At 44.1% G+C, this 21,067-nt stretch overlaps 1 protein-coding gene across 2 annotated transcripts; it reads left to right on the forward strand.

The window, feature by feature from the left end:
- Nucleotides 1-662: 662 nt before the first annotated feature.
- LOC109874745 (phosphatidylinositol 4-phosphate 5-kinase type-1 gamma-like) lies at nucleotides 663-20,080 on the forward strand. Of its 2 annotated transcripts, XM_031809765.1 has the most exons (10): nucleotides 663-1,128; nucleotides 9,959-9,993; nucleotides 10,113-10,208; nucleotides 10,559-10,689; nucleotides 10,932-11,049; nucleotides 14,348-14,500; nucleotides 18,255-18,554; nucleotides 18,704-18,903; nucleotides 19,205-19,288; nucleotides 19,414-20,080. In XM_031809765.1, the coding sequence occupies exons 1-10, from the start codon at nucleotides 1,011-1,013 to the stop codon at nucleotides 19,487-19,489; spliced, it is 1,311 nt and encodes a 436-aa protein (XP_031665625.1). In that variant the 5' UTR covers nucleotides 663-1,010; the 3' UTR covers nucleotides 19,490-20,080. The 2 variants fall into 2 exon arrangements, with proteins under 2 accessions (XP_031665625.1, XP_031665626.1); XM_031809766.1 differs by lacking the exon at nucleotides 9,959-9,993 and having other exon boundaries at nucleotides 1,019-1,128; nucleotides 19,414-20,079.
- The last annotated feature ends 987 nt before the right edge of the window (nucleotides 20,081-21,067 follow it).

Genomic DNA, 21,067 nt, shown 5'->3' on the forward strand with positions numbered 1-21,067 from the left:
CTGATCAAATGAAAGTTGAATTGTCATGTGCGCGCAATACAACAGGACTTACAGTGAAATGCTTACTTAAAGGCTCTAACCAACAGTGCAAAAAATGTTTTAGGTGGACAATAGGTAAGTAAAGAGATAAAAACAACAGTAAAAAGACTGAAAAATAACAGGCACCAGTTAGTCTGGCTGGTTGAGGTAGAATGTATAGTTCAAGTGGCTTCATATGATAAACAGAGTAGCAACAGTGTAACGGAGGGGGCACACAATGTAAATAGTCCAGGTAGCCATTTGATTATCTGTTCAGGAGTAAAAACTGTTGAGAAACCTTTTTGTCCTAGACTTGGCACTCTGATACTGCTTGGCATGCGGTAGTAGAGAGAGCAGTTTATGACTGGGGTAGCTGGGGTCTTTGACAATTTTTAGAGCCTTCCTCTGACACCGCCTGGTGAAGAGTTCCTGGATGGCAGGCAGTTTAGCCCCAGTGATGTACTGGGGCTGTGCTCTATGCGAAGGAGATGTTGCGCTGCAGGAGGCATATGGTCACACCAGATACTGACTGGTTTTCTCATCCATGTCCCTACCTCTTTAGGGTACAGGATCGGTGACCAACACATTCATATCTGTATTCCCAGTCATGTGATATTTATAGATTAGAGCCTGCATGTTGCGTTTATTGCTCAGTGTGTATGAGCATGTCAACCGCAAGAGGATACTCCGATGACATGTATGATAGACCATCTTCCTTGAATGACCCAGACACAGCTGTGAGAATGCAACCGAGTGGGTTTATAATGCTCGAGAGGAACAGTATGATATAGCCACAGCTGCGTATTATGCGACAAGACATCCCCCGTAGTGTGTGCATCATGCTCGTACAATTGCCGCGATGAAGATACGACTAGTGTTGAAAAGGCGATGAGGCCAACTATGTAGCCTATTCAACGTGATGTCAGAGTCCTATACATTCGGCATAGCGTCAACGAAGGGCATATAACGCGCCGTTTATCTGGGAATTGTAAATGGATGAGATTGCGACATCGGGGGAGGCCGGGGGAAGCATGCCCACGTCTGGGGCGGAGAGATCGGACCAGATAGATACGGTCGGATTCTTGCTCAAGCTTTCTTCTGCAGACATGGGTTCGTATGCCTGTGGTTAATTATGAGACGAATTGACTCACAACATTTGCATTATTTAGAGCTCGTACAGATGAGCTCAAGCGTCAGTAGAGCGCTGGCACTGTTCGATGGTGCGTAAAAGCGTTCATGCGGGTTTTGGTCCAGCTGTCAAATATGGTTTGTCTCAGTAGCCTAAATGATCTGTCAGTTTCCACACCTGATAAATGATTAACATTAATAGGCCTATAGCTAACCAGGATAGTCACTCTGCTATTTAAGACTAGGACAAGACGCCAGCCACCACCACAATTCTAAGTAATTAATGCAGAAATTGAGCATGCAGAACAGAAGCTGATCTACCTCAAAATGTTCAGAATGTACAGGTTGTTAGGCAATGTCCAGGGCCTGACTATGTGTAACTGGTCTGAAAACACTCCTGCCTAGTTCAGGTCAGGACCCTCTCTACAGACTAGTCTGTCTTGGCAGTCTGTGGCATCAGATCATGGTCAATTCATAGTCTATCAGCAGGAAACAGAATCAGTCCTACAACCTTAGTGTGTGTGAAAGTCAATCCTCTATCTATACAATTCTTTGACCATATTCAATGCTTATTTATAGATCAAACTAGGCCTATGTCTTTGTCACAAAAGTATAACAGTGTAAAATACAAAACATAAGGAAGCATAGAGAAACCTGGAGGTGAATTATTAATGAACAGTAATGTCCAGAGCCTCTCTGCCTCTGCTTTATCTGAGCATCACCAAACGACCGAGCTGGCTCTCACCTGGGGGCAAAGTATATACTGTAGGCAACAGCACAATACTTTACCCTATTATAATATTCCTGGGTAGCCCTGAATATTGGAAGAGCACCTTATACCAGATATGTATGTAAGCGGAAGCACAATTGCAATGGAAGAACAGAAAATTGGGTAGTTGAATTCTAGTCTATTAAGGGATAATATGTATTACATCAATCTCAGAACCCAGAACCAAATCTCTCATATGCGCAGGCCAGCTACTCGATTTGGTGTCTGTAACGAGAGACCATTTCATATATGTACATATAACAGCAGTGTAATGTAACCAATCTTTATTTAAAGATGATGAGTCAGAGAGGAACTGGATGCAGTATGTGTGTATTAGACGTCATGTTAACTGAACCATCAAGCTGTACTCCATCTTCTGTGCTTCCTCTCATTAAAGCCGTACAAGCAGTGTTAAACACACACACACACACATACACACACACACACACACATACACACAGAAGTACAGTGTACAAAACATTACTAACACTTGCTCTTTCCATGACATGGTAGACTGTCCAGGTGAAAGCCATGATCACTTATTGATGTCACTTGTTAAATCCACTTCAATCATCAGAGGAGGATGAAGGGGTGGAGACAGGCTCCAGTGCTTGAATACATTAACAATGAAAAGTTGAATGCCATGGCAGATTCCATATTGCACATGGAGTAAATGGACATTTAATGGTCGACAGCAGTATTTGTATTCATAGTTCACACATACAGGTAACTGCCAAAATAAAGGAAACACCAACATAAAGTGTCTTAATAGAGCGTTGGGCCAAGAACAGCTTCAATGCACCGTGGCATAGATTCTACAAGTGTCTGTAACTCTACTGGAGGGATGCGACACCATTCTCCCATGATAAATTCCTTAGTTTGGTGTTTTGTTGATGGTGGTGGAAAATCCCGTCTCAGGCGCCACTCCAGAATCTCCCATAAGTGTTCAGTTGGGTTGAGATCTGATGACTGAGACGGCCACGACATATGGTTTACATTGTTTTCATGCTCATAAAACCGTTCAGTGACCACCCATGCCCTGTGAATGGGGGCATTGTCATCCTATGGAGGCATAGCCATGGGAACCAAAATAATGGCCTGCCCAGCATTTTTATACATGACCCTAAGCATGATGGGATGGTAATTGCTTAATGAACTACTTTCAATATACTTTCAACTCAAGTGTTTCCAATATTTTGGCAGTTACCTCTACTCTTGACATTGCAGTCAATTCACCATTGCATTTTCACAGTTTTCCATCTGTAGAGAAGCAGCATTTCCCCCACACACACACAAACACACACAAAGAAACAGCCCTGGTAATCAGTTTACTGTCACGCTGGTATAAGGGATCGGGAGACAGGCACAGGAATGCGTTTACCCAAATTACAGCGTGCCGTGTAAAGGCACGGGACGAAGACCAAACAAACACTATTACAAAACACAGTGTTGACACCCAAACAAAAGAGCGAGGAGTAACTCAAATAAATAACACAATCGCACAATCATTATCACACGGGACGAGACCCGTAATCGTCTGCACAATATACGTGGCATGAAAGCCAAAACAACATAGCACAGGTACTTTCACAAACCAACGGACATTGTAACAATAATCGACAGGACAATGGTAAACCAAGTACACAATTACTAATCACTGGGAATTGTTTTATTTATTTGTTATCTTTATTTAACTAGGCAAGTCAGTTAAGAACAATTTCTTATTTTCAATGACAGCCTAGGAACAGTGGGTTAACTGCCTTGTTCAGGGGCAGAACGACAGATGTTTATCTTTGTCAGCTCAGTGAATCGATCTTGCCAGCTCAGTGATTCGATCTTGCAACCTTTCGGTCACTGGTCCAACGCTCTAACCACTAGGCTACCTGTCACCCCCTGGAATAACGGCCAGGTGTGTGTAATGAAAGTTCCGGAATTGTGCCGTGACATTTACCAGCAGCACTTAGACTAGTGACAGTGCTAGAGACTGGCATCTGGTCCACTCCGCATCCAGCAGACCTTTAGCCACTCTCTCTTTTTACTCTCTCTCTCCTCTCTTTCCCCCCTCTCTCTCCTCTTTTCCCCTCTCTCTCTTTCTCTCATATAGTCTTTACATTCTCTCTCTCTCCTCTCTTTCCCCCCTCTCTCTCCTCTTTTCCCCTCTCTCACTTTCTCTCATATATTCTTCACGCTCTCTTCTCATCTCTCTCTCTTCCCTTTTCTCTTCTCTTTTCTCCATTCTCTATTAACCCTAAAGAGTGGATTGGATTATAAAACATCATGTATGATTATTACATAAGACAAGAGCAGGACAGACACACAGTAACAGTGACCACTGAGCCATGGGGACTGAGATGATACGATACGATACATTGATATGTCTGTTCATGTGAATATAACCCCATAGTTACTCACTCAGGGCTTATTTGTGAGGCACTATGTTTCAGAATGCAGATCCAGTGTGAGGCTATTTGAAATAGCGCATTATACCTTTTATACATACTGTAGTTGAGCATTCTGACTTCCACCAGCACAAAACTACTCAAGGCTGAAGGTGTCTGATTTAGACTTGAATGAGCTTGAACGGTGGAGAATGTGAATGTGTTCAGTGTGTGTGTTTATATGCTTGTGTGGGGGTGTGTGTATAACTGCTCTATCCCCTAGACGGCAGTGTTGTGCTATTAGACAATCTTACACAACTCTTGTTTATGTCTCAATAACACTCGGCATCAGGCGGCCATATTGTGAGCCGGCCAGTGAGAGGCTTAATCCTCTTTATACCATCTCTCTCACACACACACACACACACACACACACACACACACACACACACATACACTCACTCCTAACAGTCTAATTTAATACATTCCAATACAATCTCTGAAAATTATGCCGCCTCTGGAAACTTAATCAGTCATTTTATGATCTGAAACATTCTGCTTTTTCAAACTATATTACAAAAATAACCTTTGAGCATAAAAGGATGCCAGTGTCTAAGGCATTGATCTAAATCTCGATATACAACTTTCTCACGTCGCTTCTGAATAACCGAGTGATGAACGAGACTTGGAAGTCTGGTACCGCGAGACTACGTTGACTCTGAAACAGTAGTATTGTATACTGTAGTATGGTGATAGGTTGCCTTTGAGTATAGCTCCTCAGCAAATGATGTCCTGACCTTAATCCTACAGCACAGAGGTACTATCTGGGTACGGGCTACCTGAGGGTTCTGTCTGAAGGTTTTGTTTGGGTGTTCCATTCTGTTTCTGTTCCATCTGAGTGTTCCACCATCTACTTGAGTGTTCTGTCTTTCTGAATGTTCTGTATGTCTGAATGTTCTGTCTGTTGAATGTTCTGTCTGTTGAATGTTCTGTCTGTTGAATGTTCTGTCTTTCTGAATGTTCTGTCTGTTGAATGTTCTGTCTTTCTGAATGTTCTGTCTGTTGAATGTTCTGTCTTTCTGAATGTTCTGTCTGTTGAATGTTCTGTCTGTTGAGTTCTGTCTGTTGAGTGTTCGGTCTTTCTGAATGTTCTGTCTGTTGAATGTTCTGTATGCCTGAATGTTCTTTTGAATGTTCTGTCTGTTGAGTGTGCTGTCTGTTGAGTGTTCTGTATGTCTGAATGTTCTGTCTGAATTATCTGCCTTTCTGAGTGTTCTGCACATATGCAGTAATTAGGAATTAGAACTCTGCATGACTGGCAAAGTCCTACAAAAGACCCTGCTAGGAAGACAACATTCCAGAAACTAATCTGTAGTCTGAAGGCCGTTAGCCCAGTGTCATTGCTAGACCTTAAGATCAATAACTTAAAAGATTGGGTCGGTGTGTCTCATTGTTTTGGCCCTGGTGTGTCTATCTGTCCTCTCTCTCTCTCTCTCTCTCTCTCTCTCTCTCTCTCTCTCTCTCTCTCTCTCTCTCTCTCTCTCTCTCTCTCTCTCTCTCTCTCTCTCTCTCTCTCTCGTTTTCTATCTTTCGTTCCTTCTTTCTTTCTTTCTTTCTCTCTCTTGCTAACCTCCTTCACGGGCCATCTTCCTGCAGCTTGTTGTTCCAGTAGCTGGCACCTCTCTTAATCCTGCACTCTGATTGGATGCTCACTGCTCAGGGCATCCAGTCTACTGGGAGACGGTGGTGGTGTCAACCAATGACAGGGAGTTCAGATTAAAGAGTCAGGACTGATCTACTCTAGAAATAGATTTTATCTACGTCAGCTGCAGACAACAACTAGCGACAGGTCTGAATTTTGGGGAATCTTTGAATGTGTTTTTGGTAGCAGCAACTGCAGTGCCATTTTACCTTCAGACTTGAGTGACAGAGAGGTGAGTGAGACATTCAAAACTCTTAAAGGGTAGATGTGTTTACGCAAACTCAAGGTTTGTACTCTGATAAGTGTTAAAGGTATTACTGTAAGTACAACCAGAAGTGTTTCTTGGGTTGAGTCTGGCTGTGCTTGTACATATCCAGGAAGATTAGCCCTGATGGTACTACCAGTGGGTATTCTGATTTCATTTGTGGATTTGTTATTTGAATTCTGGGCATCAGCATTAGTCAACTACCCTGTTCTAGCTTAGAAACAGTAATGGCGCCGGAGAGGATGGCTGCCGTTTTATTGGCTTTTATCCAACCGTGCTATTTGTTAGTTTTTTTCGCATTGTTTGTAACTTATTTTGTACATAATTTTGCTGCTACCGTCTCTTATGACTGAAAAGAGCTTCTGGACATCAGAACATCAATTACTCACATTTTAACTAATCATTTTTCTTTAAGAGTTGGATGGGAGGGATTTACTCAGACACCCGAACAGGCCCTCCTCCCCGTCTTTCGCATGAGAAAGAGACAGCGATTTCAGTCGACGAGTGGCAAATCTACCGCTGCCATCCGTACTGTTAGCCAACGTAAAATCGCTGGATAAATGGGACGAACTCAAAGCAGACATATCCTACCAATGGGACATTCAAAACTGTAATATCTTATGTTTCACCGAGTTGTATCTGAACGACGACATTAATATAACATACAGCTGGTGGGTTATACACACTATCGGCAGGATAGAACAGCAGACTCCGGTAAGACAAGGGGTGGCAGTCTATGTATGTTTGTAAACAACTCCTGGTGCACGATATCTAAGGAAGTTTTGAGGTTTTGCTAGCCTGAGGTAGAGTGTCTCATGATAAGCTATCTACCTAGAGAGTTTTCATCTGTATTTTATGTAGCTGTCTACCTAGCACCACAGACCGATGCTGGCACTAAGACCACACTCAATGAGCTGTATACCGCCATAAGCAAACAGGAAAACGCTCATCCAGAGGAGGCGCTCCTAGTGGCCGGGGACTTTAATGCAGGGAAACTTAAATCCGTTTTCCCTCATTTCTATCAGCATGCTAAATGTGCAACCAGAAGGGAAAAACTTCTAGACCACCTTTACTCCACACACAGAGACGTGTACAAAGCTCTAACTCACCCTCCATTTGGAAAATCTGACCATAACTCTATCCTCCTGATTCCTGCTTACAAGCAAATATTCAAGCAAGAAGCACCAGTGACTCGGTCAATAAAAAAAGTGGTCAGATGAAGCAGATGCTAAACTGCAGGACTGTTTTGATGTCACAGACTGAATATGTTCCGGGATTCTTCCGATGGCATTGAGGAGTACACCACATCAGTCACTGGCTTCATCAATATGTGCATCGATGACTTTGTCCCCAAATTGACGGTACGTACATACCCCAACCAGAAGCCATGGATTACAGGCAACATCCGCACTGAGCTAAAGGGTAGAGCTGCTTTCAAGGAGCTGGACTCTAACCCGGAAGCTTATAAGAAATCCCGCTATGCCCTCCGACGAACCATCAGACAGGCAAAGCGTTAATACAGGACTAAGATCGAATCGTACTACACTGGCTCCGGTGTTCCTTGGAAGTGGCAGGGCTTGCAAACTATTACAGACTACAAAGGAAAGCACAACCAGTGACACAAGCCTACCAGACAAGCTAAATAACTTGTGTGCTCGCTTCGAGGCAAGTAACATTGAAACATGCATGAGAGCGTCAGCTGTTCCGGACGACTGTGTGATCACGCTCTCCACAGCCGATGTAAGACCTTTAAACAGGTCAACATTCACAAGGCTGCAGGGACCGTAGACCTGACGTCTGTAGCCATGAAGTGCTTTGGAAGGCTGATCATGGCTCACATCAACACCATAATCCCAGAAACCCTAGACCCACTTCAATTTGCGTACTGACCCAACAGATCCACAGATGATGCAACCTCTATTGTACTCCACACTGCCCTTTCATACCTGGACAAAAGGAACACCTATGTGAGAATGCTATTCATTGACTACAGCTCAGCGTTCAACAGCATGGTGCCCTCAAAGCTCATCACTAAGCTAAGGACTAAACACTTCCCTCTGCAACTGGATCCTGGACTTCCTAACAGGCCATCCCCAGGTGGGAAGGGTAGGTAACAACACATCCGCCACACTGATCCTCAACATGGGGGCCCCTCAGGGGTGCGTGCTCATTACCCTCCTGTGCTCCCTGTCACTCATGATGCACGGTCAGGCACGATTCCAACACCATCATTAAGTTTGCCGATGATACAACGGTGGTAGGTCTGATCACCGACAACGACGAGACAGCCTATAGGGAGGAGGTCAGAGACCTGACAGTGTGGTACAATGACAACAACCTCTCCCTCAACGTGATCAAGACAAAGGAGATTATTCTGGACTACAGGAAAAGAAGGATCGAGCACGCCCCCATTCTCACCGATGAGGCTGTATTGGAGCAGGAGGGCTTCAAATTTCTTGGCGTCCACTTCACCAACAAACCAACATGGTCCAAGAACACCAAGACAGTCGTGAAGAGGGCATGACAAAACCTATTCCCCCTCAGGAGACTGAAAAGATTTGGCATGGGTCCTCAGATCCTCAAAAGGTTCTACAGCTGCACCATCGAGAGTATCCTGTCAGATTGCATCACTGCCTGGTATGGCAACTGCTCGGCCTTTGACCACAAAGCACTACAGAGGGTAGTGCGTACGGCGCAGTACATCCCCCGGGCCAAGCTTCCTGCCATCCAGGATCTCTATACCAGGCGGTGTAAGAGGAAGGCCCTAAAAATTGGCAAAGACTCCAGCCACCCTATTCACAGACTGTTCTCTCTGCTATCGTATGGCAAGCGGTACCGGAATGCCAAGTCTAGGTCGAATAGGCTTCTAAACCGCTTCTACCCCCAAGCCAAAGGACTCCTGAACATCTAATCAAATGGCTATGCAGACCATTTGCCTTGCCCGCCCCCCCCCCCTCTTCTACGCTGCTGCTACTCTCTGTTATTATCTATTCATAGTCACTTTAATACCTCTACCTCGACTAAACGGTGCACATTTTCTCTGTACCGGTACACCCTGTATATAGCCTCACTATTGTTATTTTACTGCTGCTCTTTATTCGTTACTTTAATGTCTTACTTTTTTGGGGGTATTTTCTTCAAACTGCATTGTTGGTTAAGGACTTATAAGTAAGCATTTCAATGTAAGGTGTACTACACCTGTTGTATTCGGTGTGACAAATAAAATTTGATTTGATCTGAAACAGGTGTGAAAAATACAAGCGTAATATAATGCATTTGATGGATGGTCCGTGTGTGTGTGTGTGTGACACCTTGTTGGGTTGGTAAGTGATGACCACCTGCACTTGACTGCCAACGAGGGCAAGAGTCCAGCATTGTATGGTTAGGGCAGCATGGGTCAAGTCTCAGGTTGATGTGTGTGTGAGTAATGTCGGTAATGTCAGTGTGTGTTGAGTATGGTGTCCTTGGGTTGGCCCATTATTATTCTTCACTACACCCCTCTAGCTGATGTTTCCCAGAGGAAATACACCTTTATTAGTAGTAGAGATATAGTATAGAAACATAGTGTTTTATACCTTCCTGGCCATAACAGGTGCATACTGAGGCCTTTTATCCTGGTTCATGTATGTATCTCACAATTAGGCCCAAATTAGGCATTGATCTTCTCTTTTTCTCTCTTCTCTGTTTATCAACAAAAGACACTGGTCGTAGGGAGTCTACAATAACTAGTGAGGTGAGGGCTAGTTACACACACACACACACACACACCTAAAATTACATATGTTTTTATGCAGTGCAGCATGCTATGTAAGTAACCCACAAGTAAAGCCAGTCTCCCCTCTTCTCTGTCAGATGCCGTCCCCCACAGCTCAGGGTCTAGGCCCAGGTCAGGAGAAGAAGATCGGCCACAGGAGAGTAGATGCCTCTGGAGAGACCACCTATAAGAAGGTACACTACTCCTTTCCTCTTCTGCATCCCTCTCTCACCTTTCCTCTCCTGAATCCCTCTCTCTCCTTCCCCTCTCATCTTCATGTTCTTCTATTCTCTCTCCACTATCTCTCCTCCCTCCATCCCATACCTTACTTGTCTCTCCTTCTTCCCTCTCTTCCATGTCCATGTCTTCCATGTCCTCTCCTACCTCTCTGTTTTCTTCCTTCTTCTCTCCCCAGACCTTTCTGTACTTCTTTGACTTCTCCTATCTCACTGTCCTCCTCTCATCCTTTTCCTCCATCATTTTAATTTTCATGGATCTATTTTGGTGACTTGTGGTTTGTAACCTGCCTGCCTGTGCCCTCCAGACCACCTCCTCTGCCCTGAAAGGTGCCATCCAGCTGGGCATCGGCTACACGGTGGGCAACCTGAGCTCCAAGCCAGAGAGAGATGTCCTCATGCAGGACTTCTACGTGGTGGAGAGCATCTTCTTCCCCAGGTGTGTGTCTGACTTTGTGTGTGTGTGTGTGAATGGCAGATGTGTGTCTGACTTTGTGTGTGTGTGTGTGGATGGCAGATGTGTGTGTTTACAAATGGAGAGGGGTGTTTTTTGTTTTTGGTGTGTGGATAAAACCACCTACAAAGTGAAATGCTCTCTAGTACAATAACTCATTCTATCCCTTCCTCTCTCCTGTCGTTCTCTCTTTCTGCCTCTCATCCTCACTCCCATCTTCTCTCCAGTGAGGGCAGTAACCTGACTCCTGCCCATCACTACCCAGACTTCAGGTTTAAGACCTACGCCCCCGTGGCCTTCCGCTACTTCCGAGAACTGTTTGGGATCCGGCCAGATGACTACCTGGTGAGAGACAGTAACCATAGTAACCTCAATAAATATAGCACTACAGATAGTCTTGTTAATACCTAGGTTAAAGCTGCAATATGTAACTTTCTGGGCGACCTGACCAAATTCACATAGAAATGTGAGTTATAGCTCTGCCATTCTCATTGAAAGCAAGTCTAAGAAGCTATTTCTATGCATACCAGCTTCAAACAGCTGAAAATACTTTGGGTTATGGAAAATATATTTCACAGCGGTTTAGATGGTACAATGATTCTCTACACAATGACAACTTGTTTTGTCACAAACTGAAATAGGCAAACTATTTGAATTTTTGCAACCAGGAAATGTCGGAGCGATAAAGTGTCCTACATCAGGTGATTAAATGCGTAACTAACATGACATCCTGAGGATTTATCAAGGAAACATAACCCCCGGTTACATCCAGTCTGACTTCCCCGTCCTCTGGCCACACACACACACACACACACACACACACACACACACACACACACACACACACACACACACACACACACACACACACACACACACACACACACACACACACACACACACACACACACACACACACACACACACACCACACCACACCACACCACACCACACCACACCACACCACACCACACCACACCACACCACACCACACCACACCACACCACACCACACCACACCACACCACACCACACCACACCACACCACACCACACCACACCACACCACACCACACCACACCACACCACACCACACCACACCACACCACACCACACCACACCACACCACACCACACCACACCACACCACACCACACCACACCACACCACACCACACCACACCACACCACACCACACCACACCACACCACACCACACCACACCACACCACACCACACCACACCACACCACACCACACCACACCACACCACACCACACCACACCACACCACACCACACCACACCACACCACACCACACCACACCACACCACACCACACCACACCGAAATGCACAGATGTATTAGGAACACCTGCTCTTTCCATGACAGACTATCCAGGTGAAAGCTATGATTTCTTATTGATATCATTTGTTAATTCAACTTCAATCAGTGTAGATGAAAGGGAAGAGACAGCTTAAATAAGGATTTTCTAAGCCTTGAGACAATTGAGACATACAATATTCTGTATGTGTGCCATTCAGAGGGTGAATGGGCAAGACAAAATATTTAAGTGCCTTTGAACAGGGTATGGTAGAAGATGCTAGACGCACCGGATTGAGTGTGTCAACAACTGCAAGTCTGCTGAGTTTTTCACAAGCAACAGCCAATTTGACACTACTGTGGGAAGAATTGGAGTCAACATGGGCCAGCATCCCTGTGGAACGCTTTCAACACCATGTAAAGTCCATGCCCTGACAAATTCAGGCTGTTCTGAGGGCAAAAGGGGTGCAACTCAATATTAGGAAGGCGTTAGGAATGTGCTGGATTAATGCAGCAATCTATGCATATGTACACGGAGTGTACACGGAGTGTACATATGCATAGCTTGACTCACACACACCACACTTACACTCTTACACACATACTGTAAATGCGTGCACATACACACGTGCACACACAGTCACTCCTATAAAATCACACTCTACCTGCACCAGATGGAGATTAGCAGATGAAGAGTTTCTTTTTACAGCTCCAAGCTGATAACAGTAGACAGTCAGGTACAGTATAGGCCTAATCAGAAACAACCTTTTTGTGTATCTGTTTCTATTTGTATCTATGGGTTTTCTATGCATGGTTTTACACTTACAGGAAATAGTAATGTTTTAGTCTCATTGCATTAATCCAGCATGAGGAATACATAGTGCAACATTCTCCGTTTTTCTGAATACGGGGTATCATATACTTGTGTAGAGACTGAGAGGATCTTCACACTCTCCCTTAAGCTTGTTAAGCCCCTGTGTTTATCTGGCCTTCCAGACTCCACTTCAGGTGTCTGTAGAAAGTAGAAACCCTGCAAAGTGCCTAGTAAAGGTCTGAAGCACCATGTAAAGTGACCTATTTGAACCACTCCAGTGTTGGTGCCATTTTCTATGCTATCTCTATGATCCACTGACCTAACCTGTGTGTATATCTATGCTCTCTCTATGACCCATTGACCTAACCTGTGTGTATATCTATGCTCTCTCTATGACCCATTGACCTAACCTGTGTGTATATCTATGCTCTCTCTATGACCCATTGACCTAACCTGTGTGTATATCTATGCTCTCTCTATGACCCACTGACCTAACCTGTGTGTATATCTATGCTCTCTCTATGACCCATTGACCTAACCTGTGTGTATATCTATGCTCTCTCTATGACCCATTGACCTAACCTGTGTGTATATCTATGCTCTCTCTATGACCCACTGACATAACCTGTGTGTATATCTATGCTCTCTCTATGACCCACTGACATAACCTGTGTGTATATCTATGCTCTCTCTATGACCCATTGACCTAACCTGTGTGTATATCTATGCTCTCTCTATGACCCACTGACCTAACCAGTGTGTATATCTATGCTCTCTCTATGACCCATTGACCTAACCTGTGTGTATATCTATGCTCTCTCTATGACCCACTGACATAACCTGTGTGTATATCTATGCTCTCTCTATGACCCATTGACCTAACCTGTGTGTATATCTATGCTCTCTCTATGACCCACTGACCTAACCAGTGTGTATATCTATGCTCTCTCTATGACCCATTGACCTAACCTGTGTGTATATCTATGCTCTCTCTATGACCCACTGACATAACCTGTGTGTATATCTATGCTCTCTCTATGACCCATTGACCTAACCTGTGTGTATATCTATGCTCTCTCTATGACCCACTGACCTAACCAGTGTGTATATCTATGCTCTCTCTATGACCCATTGACCTAACCTGTGTGTATATCTATGCTCTCTCTATGACCCACTGACCTAACCTGTGTGTATATCTATGCTCTCTCTATGACCCACTGACCTAACCTGTGTGTATATCTATGCTCTCTCTATGACCCATTGACCTAACCAGTGTGTATATCTATGCTCTCTCTATGACCCATTGACCTAACCTGTGTGTATATCTATGCTCTCTCTATGACCCACTGACCTAACCTGTGTGTATATCTATGCTCTCTCTATGACCCATTGACCTAACCTGTGTGTATATCTATGCTCTCTCTATGACCCACTGACCTAACCTGTGTGTATATCTATGCTCTCTCTATGACCCATTGACCTAACCTGTGTGTATATCTATGCTCTCTCTCCAGTACTCTCTATGTAACGAGCCCCTGATCGAGCTGTCCAACCCGGGGGCCAGCGGCTCCATATTCTATGTAACCAGGGACGATGAGTTCATCATCAAAACAGTCAATGCCAAGGAGGCGGAGTTTCTGCAGAAACTACTTCCTGGATACTACATGGTTAGTCTGTCACAAGCTCCCCCTTCATTCTAATAAATAAAAAGTGTGTGTGTTTGTGTTGGTCACTTTGACCCTTGGCCCCTGGGGTTAACCTATGGTCAGCTGTGACGCTAATGAGGCTAAGCACACTACTAAGACACACGCCTAAAGCACACACACGACCAGAGACTTTGAGTCCAGCCGACTCACGTCTGTCAAGTGTATGGGCCAGGAGCCCGGGTCGCTCTAGGCAGAATCTGCAGGGGCATTTTCTTGTTAATATTGTTACAATAATAAAGTTTATATAGTGTATAGCAAGCTTATCAATAAAACGACAGTACAGTATTCTTGTTTTTATATCAATTTATGGTTTAATGAACATTCATTTCCCAGACATTTCTTATTTCTAATCATTTTGAAGGGGAAATGTTGGTCCTATTTTATCTGGATAGTCTCAAGTAGATGATCTACAGATGGTCATACTATCAACAAACTACAGTGCCTTCAGAAAGTATTCATACCCCTTGACTTATTCCACATTTTGTTGTGGTACAGCCTGGATTCAAAAGGAATTCAATGTATTTTGTTTTTCACACATCTACACACAATACCCCATGATGATAAAGTGAAAACATGTTTTTAGGCACCTTTTCAAATATATTGAAAATATCTCATTTACACACAGTGCCGTGAAAAAGTATTTGCTCTGTTTCTCTGGTTGCCTCAAGCGTTCTAAAAAGCACCTTGATGATTATCAAGACTCTTGGAAGAATGTTCTATGAAAAGATGCGTCAAATGTAGAACTTTTTGGATGAGATGGGTCCCATTATATCTGGTGAAAACCAAACACTGCATTCCACAGTAAGAACCTCATACCAACGGTCAGCATGGTGGTGGTAGTGTGAGGGTTTGGAGATGCTTTACTACCTCAGGACCTGGACCACCTGCTTTAATAGAAGAAACCATGAGTTCTGCTCTGTATCAGAGAATTATATATGAGAATGTCAGGCCATCCATCAGTGAGCTGAAGCTAAAGTGCAGCTGGGTCATGCAGCAAGACAATGATCCGGATTGTACAATATTTTCACATTATTATTAAAAAGTTATTCAAGATCTGTCAAGTTGGTTATTGATCATTGCTACACAGACATTTTTCAAGTCTTGCCATAGATTTTCATGTAGATTTAAGTCAAAACTGTAACTCATCTTGGTAAGTAGCTCTGTAATTGTTTTAAAGTCATCATTGTAGCTGTTTTAAAGTCATCATAGGCCTCATAGTGAAATCCAGGAGCAGTTTCCTTCCTCTCTGGCAACTGAGTTAGGAAGGACGCCTATATCTTTGTAGTGACTGGTTGTATTGATACACCATCCAAAGTGTAAGTAATAACTTCAGCATGCCATCCACATCGACGGGACAGTAGTGGAGAAGGTGGAAAGTTCCTCGATGTACACATCACTGACATACTGAAATGGTCCACCCACACAGACAGCATGGTGAAGAAGGCGCAAGAGCGTGGTGAAGAAGGCGCAAGAGCGTGGTGAAGAAGGCGCAAGAGCGTGGTGAAGAAGGCGCAAGAGCGTGGTGAAGAAGGCGCAACAGCGTGGTGAAGAAGGCGCAACAGCCTCAACCTCAGGAGGCTGAATTAATTCAACGTGTCACCTAAAACACTTACAAACTTTTACAGATGCACAATCAAAAGCATCCTGTCGGGCTGTATCACTGTCTGGTATGGCAACTGCACCGCCCTCAACCGCAAAGCTCTCCAGAGGGTAGTGTGGTCTGCACAACGCATCACCAGGGGCAAACTACCTGCCCTCCAGGACACCTACAGCAACCGATGTCACAGGAAGGTGCTACTGCACTGCAAGCGGTACCGGAGCGCCAAGTCTAGGACCAAAAGGCTCCTTAACAGCTTCTATCCCCAAGCCATAAGACTGCTGAACAACTAATCAAATGGCCACCCAGACTATTTACATTGTCGTCGTCCCCTTGTTTTTACACTGCTGCTACTCGCTGTTTATTATCTATGCATAATCACTTTACCCCCTGTACAGTATATAGATGCGTTATTGTTATGTACATTTATTGTGTTACTTTTTGATTGATTCATTTTTAAAATTTACTTTTGTTTATTTAGTAAATATTTTATTAATTCTATTTCTTGAACTGCATTGTTGGTTAAGGGCTTGTAAGTAAGAATTTTACGGTAAGGTCTACTACACCTGTTGTATTCGGTGCATGTGACAAATACAATGTGTGGTCTACCACATCACAGCTGAGCTGTTGTTGCTCCTAGACCTCACAATAACAGCACTCACAGTTGACTGGGGCATCTCCAGCAGTGCAGAAATTTGACGAACTGACTTATTGGGAAGGTGGCGTCCTATGATTGTGCCACGTTGAAAGTCATTGAGCTCTTCAGTTAGACAATTCTACTGCCAAAGTTTGTCTATGGAGATTGCATGGCTGTGTGCTCAATTTTATAAACCTGTCAGCAATGGGTGTGGCTGAAATAGCTGAAGCCATTAATTTGAAGGGGTGTCCACATACTTTTGTACAGTATATATAGTGTATGTTGTTTAAGTGATAATGCCTGAGAAGCCAGTGTTTGGACAATATAATTGGCAAACCATGCCAATATATCCTCCAATCACAGGCTTCGAGGGCATTGTCATTTTTATACAATGGATTACCAACATATTAAAATAATGATTGACATTTTTCCATTAAAAACTTTTTGGGGGATCAATTTATTCATACCATTTCATCCTTCCTCAAGATATAGTCCTGACACAAATTTAAGGTATCTACCCAAAACGGCTTGTTGTTCGATCTATCGGTTCGGTTGCCAGAGACGCAACCTAGTTCTTTTTGTTCTGTATCTATGGATGCCACAGGAGGCTGCTGAGGGGAGAACGGCTCATAATAACGGCTGGAACAGAGCTAATGGAATGGCATCAAACATATGGAAACCATGGAAACCATGTGTTTGATGTATTTCGTATCATTCCACTAATTCTGCTCCAACCATTACCACAAGCCCTTCCTCCCCAATTAAGGTACCACCAACCTCCTGTGATGGATGCGACCCAGTGGTTCATTCTAAATGTTCTATTGTCGTACTGGCTGGCAACGTTCTTATCCCTTGCTTAGCCAACTACGGCTAATTTACGTTCAGGTCAAACAGTGCAGCCAGAATAACAGCAAAGTTGCTGCATTTGTTTTAGCTGTTTTCTAGTGACATTTATTTGGATACATCCAAATGTTGGAGAGACAGACAGATTTATACAAATCTCTGCTATTGAAAACCAATTGCTACTCTAAAAGAAATGGGAGATAATGTCTACATGCTTTTTATGGTGGAGATGAAGTTTATAAATTGCCTGGCTGCGCTGATGAGACTGGATTGCGCAGTCAGATGGAACAGAGTAAATAGGCATTTTAAAGTCATAGATTTAGCCAGTGGTAACTTGTGGAATAGACACCAATCAGCGTCCAGGATTAGACCCCCCTATTGAACATCTACAAACTATCCACAAGCATCTACCTGGGACTATCCGAATAAAGTGTTTCTGAAATGTTTAACTAGTTGAACTGACATATCTCTGAAATCCACTGGATTTGTCATGTCCTGCTCAATATAATGGCCAGTAGGATTTCCTGTTGTTGCATGAAAAGAACACTGAAATTGGCACACAATTCTCTTTTTTGCACCCTTTAATTTTCTCTCCCTCCTCCTCTTCTTCTCCCCTCTTCCTCTCCTCCTCTCTCTAGAATCTGAATCAGAACCCGAGGACCCTGCTTCCGAAGTTCTTTGGTCTCTACTGCGTCCAGTGTGGTGGTAAAAACATCCGTATCGTGGTCATGAACAATGTGTTACCGCGCGCCGTACGCATGCACCTCAAGTTTGACCTGAAGGGCTCCACGTATAAACGGCGTGCGTCGAAGAAAGAGAGGGAGAAATCTAATCCCACCTTTAAAGATCTGGACTTTATAGCAGATGTACCGGACGGACTGACACTGGATCAGGATACATATGGTGCTCTGCTTAAGACCCTACAGAGAGATTGTCTGGTGAGAGAGAGGGAGGAGAGGGTGAGGGGAGGGGGGATGTAGAATGGATGTGGATGGGAGGGGGCATTATGACCTGTGTGTCTGTGCTGTCTGGTAGCTCCTGCTATCATTCATTCTGACCTCCATTCTCTGTATGGGTGGTACCCCAGGTGCTAGAGAGCTTTAAAATCATGGATTACAGTCTGTTGCTGGGGGTCCATAACCTGGGCCAGGCTGGGAGAGAGTCCCAGGGCTCACCAGCAGGGGGCGATGAGAAGAAACCTGTGACCCAGAGAGCCCTCTACTCTACTGCCATGGAGTCTATACAGGGAGGGAAGACGTGTAGAGACACACTAGACCACGATGCTACGTGAGTTATCCAGCTTAACACACAAAGGCACAAGTGTGCAAACACACACACACAATGACTCCATGTGTCTTGAAGTCTTTTCCTCCTACATGAGATTCTCTCTGCCTCTTTCTTTCTTTCTTTCTTTCTTTCTTTCTTTCTTTCTTTCTTTCTTTCTTTCTTTCTTTCTTTCTTTCTTTCTTTCTTTCTCTCTCTCTCTCTCTCTCTCTCTCTCTGTTTCTCTGTTTCTCTCTCTCTCTCTCTCTCTCTCTCTCTCTCTCTCTGTTTCTCTCTCTCTCTCTCTCTCTGTTTCTCTCTCCAGAATGGGTGGTATTCCTGCTGTGGATGGTAAAGGAGAACAACTCCTTCTTTTTATTGGAATCATCGACATCCTGCAGTCCTACAGGTTCATTTCACAAAATCAGTCACTGTGCTACTAATGTCCTACTAATCAATAGCACCAGTACTAATATAATGATGTATGAATCACAGAGTTTTTTTTCTCATCCAGTTACCTTTACTGTCCTTTAGGGTCATCAAGAAACTGGAACACTCATGGAAGTCTCTGATTAGTAATGACGGGGTGAGTCCAGTCCGTAGACTGTAGCACCTTACCTAGGCTTACACAGGCCCGGTGACTAGCACTTTACCCAGGCTTGCACAGGCCCGGTGACTAGCACTTTACCCAGGCTTGCACAGGCCCAGTGACTAGCACTTTACCCAGGCTTGCACAGGCCCAGTGACTAGCACTTTACCCAGGCTTGCACAGGCCCAGTGACTAGCGCCTTACCTAGGCTTGCACAGGCCCAGTGACTAGCACTTTACTTAGGCTTGCACAGGCCCGGTGACTAGCACTTTACCCAGGCTTGCACAGGCCCAGTGACTAGCACCTTACCTAGGCTTGCACAGGCCCAGTGACTAGCACTTTACCTAGGCTTGCACAGGCCCTGTGACTAGCACTTTACCTCGGCTTACACAGGCCCAGTGATTAGCACCTTACCTAGGCTTACACAGGCCCAGTGACTAGCACCTTACCTAGGCTTACACAGGCCTGGTGACTAGCATTGTACCTAGGCTCACACAGGCCCAGTGACTAGCACCTTACCTAGGCTTACACAGGCCCAGTGACTAGCACCTTACCTGGGCTCATACAGACCATGTCAATTAGCCTATCAGAAGCAACTAAAGCCATGACATAATTTTCTGGAATTTTCCAAGCTGTTTAAAGGCACAGTCAACTTAGTGTATGTAAACTTCTGACCCACTGGAATTGTCATACAGTGGATTATAAGTGAAATAATCCGTCTGGAAACAATTGTTGGAAAAATGTAGATGTCCAAACTATAGTTTGTTAACAAGAAATTTGTGGAGTAGTTGAAAAACTAGTTTTAATGACTCCAACCTAAGTGTATGTAAACTTCTGACTTCAACTGTACATACACATACATACCCATAGGTATATTTTTGTAGATGACTAGCAGTGGGGCAAAAAAGTATTTAGTCAGCCACCAATTGTGCAAGTTCTCCCACTTAAAAAGATGAGAGAGGCCTGTAATTTTCATCATAGGTGCACTACAACTATGACAGACAAAATGAGAAAAAAAATCCAGAAAATCACATTGTAGGATTTATAATGAATTTATTTGCAAATAATGGTGGAAAATAAGTATTTGGTCAATAACAAAAGTTTATCTCAATACTTTGTTATATACCCTTTGTTGGCAATGACAGACATCAAACATTTTCTGTAAGTCTTCACAAGGTTTTCACACACTGTTGCTGGTATTTATGCCCATTCCTCCATGCAGATCTCCTCTAGAGCAGTGATGTTTTGGGGCTGTTGCTGGGCAACACAGACTTTCAACTCCCTCCAAAGATTTTCTATGGGGATGAGATCTGGAGACTGGCTAGGCTACTCCAGGACCTTGAAATGCTTCTTACGAAGCCACTCCTTTGTTGCCCGGGCGGTGTGTTTGGGATCATTGTCATGCTGAAAGACCCAGCCACGTTTCATCTTCAATGCCTTTGCTGATGGAAGGAGGTTTTCACTCAAAACCTCACGATACATGGCCCCATTCATTCTTTCCTTTACACGGATCAGTCGTCCTGGTCCCTTTGCGGAAAAACAGCCCCAAAGCATGATGTTTCCACCCCCATGCTTCACAGTAGGTATGGTGTTCTTTGG

The sequence above is a fragment of the Oncorhynchus kisutch genome, linkage group LG30 (assembly GCF_002021735.2).
Source record: "Oncorhynchus kisutch isolate 150728-3 linkage group LG30, Okis_V2, whole genome shotgun sequence".
Classification (NCBI taxonomy): domain Eukaryota; kingdom Metazoa; phylum Chordata; class Actinopteri; order Salmoniformes; family Salmonidae; genus Oncorhynchus; species Oncorhynchus kisutch.